Raw genomic sequence first — 12208 nt, forward strand, 5'->3', positions numbered from 1 at the left:
ACTGGAAGGATGGACAGAAGATCAACAATGCTATTAAACCATGGACATGTAACTACACGGTTAAAAATTCTCAGCCTGGTAAGGCTTAACAATGCTGTTGCTAACGACGCTAAGGCTAATTTAGCAACTTAGCAACCGGACCTCACAGAACTATGATAAAAACATTAGCGCTCACCTACGCCAGCCAGCCCTCATCTTCCCATCAACAGCCGTGCTCACCTGCGTTCCAGCGTTCGACGGCGCGACGAAGGACTTCATCCGTGGGTTTGGCGGCAAGCATCGGCTAGGCGTAGTAAGTAGTCCTTGTTGTGTTGCTGTAAGTATTGTACTTAGCCGCTAATACACCGATCGATCCCACCTACAACGTTCTTCTTTGCAGCCTCCATTGTTCATTAAACAAATTGCAAAAGATTCACCAACACAGATGTCCAGAATACTGTGGAATTTTGTCGAAGAAAACAAGAGGTTTCTGTATCGGGTTCGATGGGGTCCAACCACTTCCGTGGATTTTGTGACGTCATGCGCATAAATCATATCCAAAGGAGTTTTTCAACCAGAAGTGTGGCGGGAATTTTAAAATTGCACTTTATAAGTTAACCCGGCCGTATTAGCATGTGTTTCAATGTTAAGATTTCATCATTGATATATAAACTATCAGACTGCGTGGTCGGTAGTAGTGGGTTTCAGTAGGCCTTTAATCTTGAAGGGTTCATACTGTTTTAAAAAATGGCATTGTAGAGCCTGCCTAACTGGATCATATTATGACTTTTGTTTTTCTACATTTAAAACATTTATTTGTGTTCTACATAACATGTAATGGTGGCTCTTTGGTAAAAATTTTGCATAAATTATGTTTTACAGAACTGACCATCTTTAAGCTGCTTTCTGACCATTTTGTTACCGTTTTGTGGCCAGTCTTATTTATGTGGCTCCACTTCAACTACGTCTTCTCCCTGTCAGCCTTGTTGTAGTTTTTAGCGCTTCCATATCGAGTCTACTGACAGATATAAGTCAGATTTATACTCTACGTTGTATTACAAATAGCAACAGCGGTGGAAGCATGTGCATTTGCATGTAAGAGCCAGTCTGCCCCTCAACAAAAGGATAGAGACAAAGAAGGAACTATTTGACAAGGGGGAAACTATAGTAGACTTTGCATGCTGTGGCAATTACAAGTCATTAGATGGCAGTAGTGTATAGCCAAGAAATAGTCTTTGCCATGAAGCTGAACATGCTAGTTTTGTCTTGTCCTAGCTGTTTGACTGTAGTATACATCTTAGTTGTAGGGGCTGTCATGGACTAGCTATCCATGATGGCAGGCTCTGTCGCTTAATAAGTAGACAAAGGCCACCCCTCATTGCTACGACACGCCCAAAGAGAAAAATACCCCTAGAGTCTGCGAGAGCGGGGGCGGAAGAAGACTCATCGGCTGAACACCCGGCATATGACCCTGGATTGAACACGACGACGAAACAGATAATCAGCACAGAACAAGTAACATCAGCTGAAGGACAAGAGCGCCAAGTATGCAGCTGTGGCTGGTCCAAAATAACATCCATCAGAGGCCTTAAAATACATCAAGGGCGGATGAAGTGCATGAAGAAAACGAAGCCTGGACCTCGCATTGATCTCTATCTTTTGAGAGAAAGGTCAAGTCAGGCGAGTGAAGCTCAGCGGCAGGATTTAACCCACAGTCCACCGAGCATCAATACCCCAGAGGCTGAAAGTAATTCAAGCACTACATCAGAGATTGTGGAACCAAGCCACTTGCAACCTGCTTTGGAGAAGAACATGCAAGGCCACAGACCTCATGTGAAGTGGCCAAAGTCCAGCAGCAAGAAAGAGTGGGGAATAATCGATGCAGACCTGATCAAGATCCTGGACGGAATCAAAGGAACGGTGGAGAAGAAACTAGAGAAGATGGGAGATCTGATCTACTCCTATGGAGCAGAAAGATTCGGAACACACGTGACAGGGAAAAAGGACATGCCATCAACAACCCCTCCAAAGTCCAGAAGGCAAAAGGAAATCGAACGACTGGTCAAAGAGAGAAGGGTTTTGAGGAAGGAATGGAAGAGAGCCTCACTGGAGGAAAGAGTGGGCATTGACCTCTTGCAAACAGACCTGAAGGGACACCTGGGAAGATTGCGGAGAGCTGAAAACCTCAGGACTCGACGCAAGAGGAAGGAAAGGGCGAGAACATCCTTCTACAAGGACCCTTTCGGATTTGTGAAAGGCCTCTTCACAAAGGAAAAGAGTGGATCACTTAAGGTGTCAAAGAGGGAACTGGAAGACCACCTGAAAACCACTCACACAGACAGTCAAAGATTCGAACAGAGAGAGATACCATCAGACATGCCACCAATACCTCAACCAGAACACCAGCTGGACGACAGTCCCCCAAGGTGGAGCGAGGTTGAGGAAGCAGTGAGGAAATCAAGGGCAGCTTCAGCTCCAGGACCAAATGGAGTTCCATATCAGCTGTACAAAAATTCCCCAAATGTCTTACGCTTTCTGTGGAGGCAGATGAAGGTGATGTGGATGAAGCAAACCATCCCAAAAGTGTGGCGCAGAGCTGGGGGAGTGTTAATCCCAAAGGAAAAAGATGCCTCAAACATCGATCAATTCCGGCAGATCAACCTGGTAAACGTTGAAGGGAAGGTCTTCTTTAGCATCGTTGCTAAAGGGATGACAACGTATCTGAAGCAAAACAGCTTGATTGATACATCCGTGCAGAAAGCTGGAATACCTGGTTTCTCAGGCTGCTTGGAGCATACAAGCATTATATGGCACCAAATCCAATCTGCCAAGAGGGAAGGAAGAGACCTGCACGTCTTATTCCTAGACCTAGCCAATGCTTTTGGATCCGTCCCTCATTCTCTCATCTGGACAGCCTTCAACTTCTTCCACATCCCAAATACCATCACAAACCTCGTGAAAAACTACTTCCGTGATCTGCAATTCTGTGTTAAAACAACAGAATACACAACATCATGGCAATCTCTGGAGGTGGGAATAATGGCTGGATGTATCATCTCCCCTCTAGCCTTCACCATGGCAATGGAAGTGATAATTCGAGCTTCCAAATGGGTTGTGGGTGGAGAACGTCTGAAAAGGGGACAGCGTCTACCTCCCATCCGTGCCTACATGGACGACATTATTATTATTATTAGCCTTTATTTAACCAAGTAAAATCCCATTGAGATCAAAGATCTCTTTTCCAAGGGACACCTGGCCAAGAGGGCAGCAGCAAGGTTACATTAAAAACAGTAAACAAATACATAAAACATCACATTTACGACATTAAAACTTGCTCACATAACACATGTGCATACAGACAAGGTAGACTGCAGTCCTTTTACAGAAGCTTTAAACTCATGAAACGTAACAAGGGTTTGAAGTTTAATATTCGATTGTAGGTTATTCCAAGCCTTCGGTGCTGAAAACCTAAATGCTTTCTTGCCCAGTTCAGTTCTTACTTTGGGTACGACAAATTGCAGAACATTCATTGAACGGAGATTGTGACTTCCTTGTTTCTTTGTTAAAAGACAAGACAGATAAGATGGAGTGATACCCAGAATGATGACCACCTTGACCTCAACCATTGCATGCACTAAACATCTGCTGGGAAAGCTTCATGCCAACATTACATGGGCACGGATGAAGTTTAAACCCAGCAAGTCCAGGAGCATATCTATCGTCAAGGGGAAACTCACGGACCAGAGGTTCTACATCGAGGATACTCCCATTCCGTTGGTGTCAGAGCTGCCAGTCAAGAGTCTAGGGCGATTGTACAACGCAAGTCTCAAAGACTCGGACCAGAGCAATCAGCTGAGGGAAGAAACCATCAAAGGCCTTGCCCGCATTGACAAGACCTTACTTCCTGGCAAGTTGAAACTGTGGTGCCTACAGTTTGGATTGCTCCCCCGTTTGATGTGGCCACTAACGGTCTATGAGATCCCCATGTCCAAAGTCGAGAAGCTGGAGAGAACAGTCAGTGCATACATCAAGAAGTGGCTTGGCCTTCCACGGTGCCTCAGTAACATCGGCCTATATGGTCATGGTGCCCTGGAACTGCCAATCTCTAGCCTCACGGAGGAGTTTAAATGCACCAAGGTGAGGCTGAGCATGACACTGACTGAGTCTCAAGATGAGGTGATCCGAGCGGTTGCTCCCAGACTGACAACTGTGAGGAAATGGATCCCATCTGAGGCCGTACAACAAGCCAAATCTGCTCTCAGGCATGGAGACATAGTGGGACAAGTGCAGCACGGAAGAGGTGGGTTTGGACTTGGGGCTAGTCGACCCACATGGCACAAGGCAACATCAGCCCAGAGGAGAAAGCTGGTGGTTGATCAGGTTCGACAACAAGAGGAGGCAGACAGATGTGCAACAGCAGTGGCACAGTCCAAACAGGGACAGTGGACTAGCTGGGAAAACCTGGAGCATCGTAAGCTCACATGGAAGGATCTTTGGGAAGTGGAAGGGAGCCAAATCAGCTTCATCATCAGAGCCACCTACGATGTTCTTCCCACACCCAAGAACTTAAACCAATGGTTTGGAGAAGATCCTTCTTGTGCACTCTGTCAAACCCCTGCAACACTCCATCACATCCTCACTGGCTGCAAAATCAGTTTGTCTCAAGGCCGCTACACCTGGAGGCACAACCAGGTCTTGAGACAGCTGGCGATCACCCTGGAGGAAAGGAGAAATAACAACAAGGGCCTCCCTCCCCCAATCCCTAGTCACTCAATCACCACTCAGTTTGTAAGAGCAGGACAACTCCCACCAAAACCATCTGCAAGAGTGGAGGCAACCCTTCTGGACTCTGCCCGGGACTGGAAAATGCAGGTTGACTTGGACCACAAACTCACCTTCCCGCCTGAAATCATTACAACCAGCTTCAGGCCGGACCTGGTCTTGTGGTCAACCTCCCAGAAGACTGTGTTCATTGTTGAACTAACTGTACCATGGGAAGCAGCAGTTGGTGAAGCATATGAGCGCAAACAACTGAGGTATGCGGACATAGCAGCCGAGGCAGAGCAGCGCAGCTGGCGTGCCCGAGTGCTTCCAGTTGAAGTCGGGTGCAGAGGCTTCGTTGCTACGTCCACAACCAAGCTCCTCAAAGGAATGGGATTGAGAGGTCAGGCCTTCCGGCAGGCTGTCAAATCGCTGTCGGATGCTGCTGAACAAAGTAGCAGATGGATATGGTTCAAGAGAAAGGACCCAAACTGGGCTGCTAAATGACATCTAGGGGTAAAGGCAGAGGGTGGCACACCTGGGACGCCAGATGTCGCCGTTGAGCCCTCCGGAGGTGTCGTGGGCCTATCAACGAAACACCAGTGAAGGAGGGTGCCCATCTGAAGACCCCAGTGAAGCTTTTGCCCCTAACCCCCCACCCCCCACTCAACACTAACTGCTGATTAATCTGAGGGATTGTACTATCTAGTCCTATGAGCTCAACTGATTACCAAATTTGGTATTTTTTAAATGGCCATGTAAAACGAACCACTCCACTGACACATGCCTTCTCTATCTGACCGACCACATCAAACATGAGGTGGACGCGGGCAAATACTGCGGCATGGTCATGCTCAACCTTCAGAAGGCCTTTGACACCGTTAACCACGCTATACTGTTGGATAAGCTCAGAGCAATCGGATTTAACAAAACCTCATGGAGCTGGATGCAATCTTACTTGGAGGGGAGGGAGCAGGTGGTAGAGGTGAACGGCACCGTGTCCCCCCCCCCCCCCCCCCCCTCTCGGTGAGCTGTGGAGTCCCCCAAGGCAGTATATTGGGACCTTTACTGTTCCTAATATACATAAACGACATGTCATCGGCATGCGACTGTGAATTGTTTTTGTTTGCGGATGACTCTGCCCTGCTGGTATCCGGCAAGGACAAGTCACAGGTGGAGAAAATCCTCAGTGCTGAGCTCTGTAGAACTTGCACCTGGCTCGCTGACAACAAGCCATCCATACACTTGGGTAAAACAGAATCCATCCTGTTTGGGTCCCACATCAACCTTAAGAAAGTCAATGACTTCACCATAAAAGTGGGTGACAATGTTATCACCAGGAAAGATGAGGTCACCTACCTAGGTTCCATTCTAGAGGCTAACCTTTCCTGTGATAAAATGGCAACCAAGGTAATCAGAAAGGTTAACCAACGAGCGAGATTTCTCTACAGAATCTCCTCTCTGGTCAACAAAAGCACCTTGAGGATTCTGGCGGGAACTCTCGTTCAACCCTTTTTCGATTACGCATGCACCTCCTCAGATTCCGAACTAATAAAGGTCTTAACTCATTCTCTTTCTATGCCACATCAATGTGGAATGCGCTCCCAACAGGTATAAAAGAAAGGGCATCTCTATCCTCCTTCAAAACCGCAATAAAAGTTCACCTCCAGGCAGCTACAACCCTAAACTAACACCCTCCCCGGATTGCTAATAATCAAATGTAAACAATCAAATGCAGATACTTTTTCTTATGCCTTCTGATCTGTCTCTCTCTCTCTCTCTCTCTCTCTCTCTCTCTCTCTCTCTCTCTCTCTCTCTCTCTCTCTCTCTCTCTCTCTCTATGTCCACTACTTGCTGTCCATATCCTACCCCCCCCCCCTCCACACCCCTGATTGTAAATAATGTAAATAATTCAATGTGATTATCTTGTGTGATGACTGTATTATGATGATAGTATATATGATAGTATATATCTGTATCATGAATCAATTTAAGTGGACCCCGACTTAAACAAGTTGAAAAACTTATTGGAATATGTACTTCACTGTGCAACCTACTAATAAAAGTCTCAATCAATCAATCAACCCACTAATGCTAATCGGTAGCATGTATATGGAATGTCCAATATACGTTCAGCTATGGCATTTTGAAAAGTGGACTATTTCTGTACTTTAGAGAGTTTTCTATCAGACATGTTTACATTGGCGGCATGCAAATTGCAACGTTACCTAGAAGGCAAGCCAACTAAGTCTACTCTGATTGCTTGAGTGCTTGTTTCCCAGCTAAGTGCGTGTGACGTCACATGCAACAAAGGCATCAACATATGGTAACATGTCTATGAATGTTCTCATTTATCCAGGTCATTGTCATCTTCAGGCATTCAATCGATCCCAACTGGACGTTTCGCCGCTCATCCAAGTTGGCTTCATCATCATTGGTCAGATCTTGTCTAGACTAGATCTGACCAATTTAAGTCTATGAGCACGAACTGATGAAGCCTACTCGGATGAGCGGCGAAACGTCTTCCAGGACAAACCAAGCAGTCCAGTTGCAATCGATTGAACGCCCTGAGAAAGATATGGTAATGGTTAATTTTAATTGAATCAATACCTGGTAGTACAAAAGGAATCCGGCCAGTGCCTTTTAAAAGTACAAATTCTGTACCCAACCCTACTCAGGACTCATTTTCTTCCCCTCATCTCCGTATGTGTTTCTTCATCAGTGTGCTATTCAGTTCCAAAAATAAACAATGTCGGATTTCCTCTAAAAGGCAGTACATAGAGTAACCTTGCACGTAGCTGACCTTCTAGTTCTTCAACATATATCTACGAGTACCAAATTCAATCTTCAGCCATTTGAAGTCTGGTTTCCGACTCTTTTGAAATATTTGTTTTGTCAATCATAATTGCATGGACAATCTCAGTTCCTATATTAGCTTTATTTTATAAGTTGCTCATTTTCTAAATCTTCAGGTTCCGAGTGTCCGTTATTGCTGTGTTCACTGTGCTATTTACTTTATATTTAATTCATTACACTTACAATTACATTTCGGTGGTGTTTCAACAGTGTGTCCAAGCGGAAAATATGGCAAACAGTGTGCGGAGACATGTTTGTGCACAAACAACAGCACTTGCAATCCCATAGATGGCTCCTGTCAGTGCTACCCTGGATGGATTGGGGAGGACTGTTCCAAATGTAAGACGCAATGAATAATTACACGTGCACACACACACACACACACAAAATCTGCTTGCGATGCGTTTTTTGTGTCTTTTTACCACACTCAACATGTTTGCTAGACTGGTGACATTTGTGCATGTGTGTTTCATTGGCAGCATGTTCTCAGGGCTCATGGGGTCCTGATTGTATTCACACATGCAACTGTCACAATGGTGCTCAGTGTAGCCCCATCCATGGAGAGTGTCACTGCAGCTCTGGATGGACAGGACTCTACTGTACTCAGCGTATGTTTTATCTTTTTTGTCTCACAGACGTGCAAACACACACTTACGACCTGATTTACTCAAGGTTAGCATGTACTAAAACTAATGTAAACTTGATAGTACACACAAAACTGATCTACTAAATGTGTGCAAAGTGGATAGCTTCTGTTAATTGAGCAGAATAAGGCATGCAATCAATTTTGCATCTCTGCCTTCATTGATATGCAAAATATATGCTGATCATCAAAACGGCCACAATACTTGGGGGAGAAACTGCACTTATATTATACAGTACGCACAATGTGATTTATCAACACTCATCACCGTTTTGGGAGCATTTTGCGTTTATTTAGCACTTTTGAAAAGGACGTGCAAACTGACAGTTCCAAACACGGCTGAGAGAGAGGAGTGCATGCGCTACAAAGACACACGATGGACAACGTATCCTCCATCCTGCGTGCACGTTTCAACATATTTGGACAGTCAGAAATTAAAAAAAATATTAGACACATTGTCTATTCAGCAACATAATTTTCAAATTGTATAGCTGCTGGATGAATCAAGCAAGTGATTAAAACAAATTCTATTGATGCGTTTTGGTAAATTAAATAAATAAATAAATGGTGCCATTTTATATTTTTTTAATGGCATTTGTTTTTCACATATAATATCTATTACTACCACATATCCTATATATTAATAACTTCGTGAAGTATGCATTTTTTGCATCTTGAGCACTGTAGTGCAGCCATACTTGCCAACCTTGAGACCTCCAATATCGGGAGGTGGGGGGTGGGGGGGTTGGTTGGGGACGGGGGCGTGGTTGGGGGCGTGGTTATTTACAGCTAGAATTCACCAACTCGAGTATTTCATATATATATATATATATATATATATATGAAATACTTGACTTTCAGTGAATTCTAGCTATATATATATATATATATATATATATATATATATATATATATATATATATATATATATATATATATATATATATATATATTTATTTATTTTATTTACATAGAAAAAAAAAAAATACTTGAATTTCAGTGTTCCGGTGGCTAGCCATTAGATGGCAGTATTGTCCTGTTTAACTTCTCCGTTCATGATGAGTCTATCATTTCGGCCGCCATGTCTGTAATTTCCTCGTTCTTCTGCTTCGTCTCCTTGTTGTGTGCGCAGTTGTGCACTCTATAAAAGCCCTAGATGTTATGACGTCTTTGGGCAGGCAAGCTGTTTATATTCTGGGAAAGCGGACGTGAGAACAGGCTGTCCCCACTCAGTCTCAGGTCCGCATTGAGCTGGAGGGGGCGTGGCCTCCAGCTCCGGCTGAATACCGGGAGTTTGTCGGGAGAAAATCTCTGCCGGGAGGTTGTCGGGAGAAAATCTCTGCCGGGAGGTTGTCGGGAGAGGCGCTGAATACCGGGATTCTCCCGCTAAAAACGGGAGGGTTGGCAAGTATGAGTGCAGCTTCCCACCTACACACCTTCAGCGGTAGAAAAATAAAGGGGAAAAAAAAGTGCGCTATCTAGTGTACATTTCTGTTGCGGTCAGAATTTTACATACACTCATAATGGTCATAAATGTGACATGATCTTTTATTTTAACTTTTCTTGTTCCAAAGTCTATTATACAACATATACTTTCAATTATTTAAAAAAGGTTTACAAGTTTAAATTTATTCTGGTTTTTAACCAATTAATTATACAGCGCTTGCAGGCTGCAATAGATGCATGCACACTTCTGGCATAATTCTGGCTGGATGTTTTACCACTCTTCTTGGCCGAATTAATATTACACCAGTCATTTAAATTGGTTTGTCTCCTGACATGTAATTTAAAGTATAGTCCATAAATGTTTGATAGGGTTGAGAAAGGCCATTCCAGAAGGTTAATTTTATTGTTTTGATGTGTGTTTATGGCCACTATCCTGTTGGAACATTCATTTATGTCCGAGCTTCAGCTGTCTAGCTGTTGATTAGAATTGTGCAATGCATTTGTACCACTGGCACTAAAACATCCCCAGACGATGAATCTCTCTCCACCATTCTGGACATTTGCTACAGAGTTCTTTGGTTTGAAACCGCGCCTTGATTCCTCCAAACATTATACTGTCATTGTTGCCAAATTGTCGCCTGACTGTAAAACTAAAGACATTTGGCTTGCCTTGTTCGTGTTGCAAATTTCAGTGAAGTTTGATTGAGGCTCAAAGCAGAATTATATTTCAAATGAACTAAGCACAGAAAAAGGGTCCTACCCGCAGTGCAGGAACTGCGTATAGGGAGGGGCGGCCCCGGTTGTTTCTGAACATCCCAACAGTAATCAATGGGTTCTTTTTTCTTCTAGACCTTGATGACACATCCAAATGTGCCCCTATTGAACGATATATCTGAATGTATGTACTGTAAATATTTGTGCCTATATGAATAAGTTTGACACAGTTTTAAAGGCAGAGAATCATTGACATACATTGTATAACCATTCCATCCTATAAAAACAATGAAGTAAATCATTAAAGGCCCCGTAGTTATAAAGTAAACGAAAACAGTTTGTGTAGTATAAGTCACATGGGCCATTTTTATGAAATTTTATCAATTGTTACTCATATGGTATCAAAGAAAACACAACAAATACTATTTATGTTATTTTGTGTTCTACGTCAGGCTGCCCCACAGGTTTCTATGGCTCTCAGTGTGCTGAAGTGTGTCGCTGTCAGAACGGGGCCGACTGTGACCACATCGGTGGACAGTGTTCGTGCAGGACCGGCTTCATTGGAGACAGCTGTGAACTCAGTGAGTGTTTGCACATGGGTGCACACTATCCGCTATTGTTTCATTTGCATAATCTGCTGAAACCCATGTGCAGAATGTCCTGCGGGGACATTTGGCTATGGCTGCCAGCAGCTATGCGAGTGTATGAACAACGGCACCTGTGACTATGTGACGGGAACCTGCTATTGCAGCATCGGATTCAAAGGCATCCGCTGTGACCAAGGTGAGACTTCTCTAACCTTTTGATGCAGGTTCACATTAATGAACATCTACTGCTGAAGGGAAGGAGATCTTTTTGCATGTCGTATTTAATGAGCATTCACAAGCTTTAGAACAGCACCATTGGAAGTAAAGCTGCAATATTTGAATTCTCTTTGGAGGACTATGGAAGTTTTCTGTATTGTACACTTGCACAGAGTTTTTAGATCTTTTTTAAATTATTTGAAATGAACTACTGAAATGAATTTTTTTTATTTAAACGGGGATAGCAGATCCATTCTATGTGTCATACTTGATCATTTCGCGATATCGCCATATTTTTGCTGAAAGGATTTAGTATAGAACAACGACGATAAAGTTCGCAACTTTTGGTCTCTGATAAAAAAAAAGCCTTGCCCCTACCGGAAGTAGCGTGGCGACACCGGAGGAAGGGCTGCTCACATTTTCCTATTGTTTACACCAGCAGCGAGAGAGATTCGGACCGAGAAAGCGACGATTACCCCATTAATTTGAGCGAGGATGAAAGATTCGTGGATGAGGAACATGAAAGGGAAGTACTAGCGTGCAGTGCAGAACGTATCTTTTTTCGCTCTGACCGTTACTTAGGTACAAGGGGTCATTGGATTCCACACTCTCTCCTTTTTCTATTGTGGATCACAGATTTGTATTTTAAACCACCTCGGATATTATATCCTCTTGAAAATGAGAGTCGAGAACGCGAAATGGACATTCACAGTGACTTTTATTTCCACGATAGTACATCGGTGAAGCACTTTAACTACTGAGCTAACGTGATAGCATCGGGCTTAACTGCATATAGAAACAAAACAAATAAGTCCCTGACTGGAAGGATAGACAGAAGATCAACAATACTACCAAACTCTGGACATGTAAATACACGGTTAATGCTTTCCAGCTTGGCGAAGCTTAGCAATGCTGTTGCTAACGACACCATTGAAGCTAACTTAGCTACGGAACCCCAAAAGAGCTATGCTAAAAACATTAGCTCTGCACCTACGCCAGCTCTCAT

General features: G+C 43.7%; 1 protein-coding gene across 7 annotated transcripts in view; it reads left to right on the forward strand.

Annotated features, from left to right (window-relative positions):
• LOC133636505 (multiple epidermal growth factor-like domains protein 11) overlaps positions 1-12208 on the forward strand; it is a 388169-nt gene that overhangs the window by 361111 nt on the left and 14850 nt on the right. For 6 of the 7 annotated variants that reach the window (XM_062030413.1, XM_062030416.1, XM_062030415.1 and 3 more), the window contains exons 16-19: positions 7807-7935; positions 8076-8204; positions 10852-10980; positions 11054-11182. In XM_062030413.1, coding sequence (XP_061886397.1) covers positions 7807-7935; positions 8076-8204; positions 10852-10980; positions 11054-11182 — 516 coding nt within the window. The remainder of the gene's footprint in view (positions 1-7806; positions 7936-8075; positions 8205-10851; positions 10981-11053; positions 11183-12208) is intronic. The other variant, XM_062030418.1, reaches the window with a different exon arrangement.

The sequence above is a fragment of the Entelurus aequoreus genome, linkage group LG02 (genome assembly GCF_033978785.1).
Source record: "Entelurus aequoreus isolate RoL-2023_Sb linkage group LG02, RoL_Eaeq_v1.1, whole genome shotgun sequence".
NCBI lineage: Eukaryota > Metazoa > Chordata > Actinopteri > Syngnathiformes > Syngnathidae > Entelurus > Entelurus aequoreus.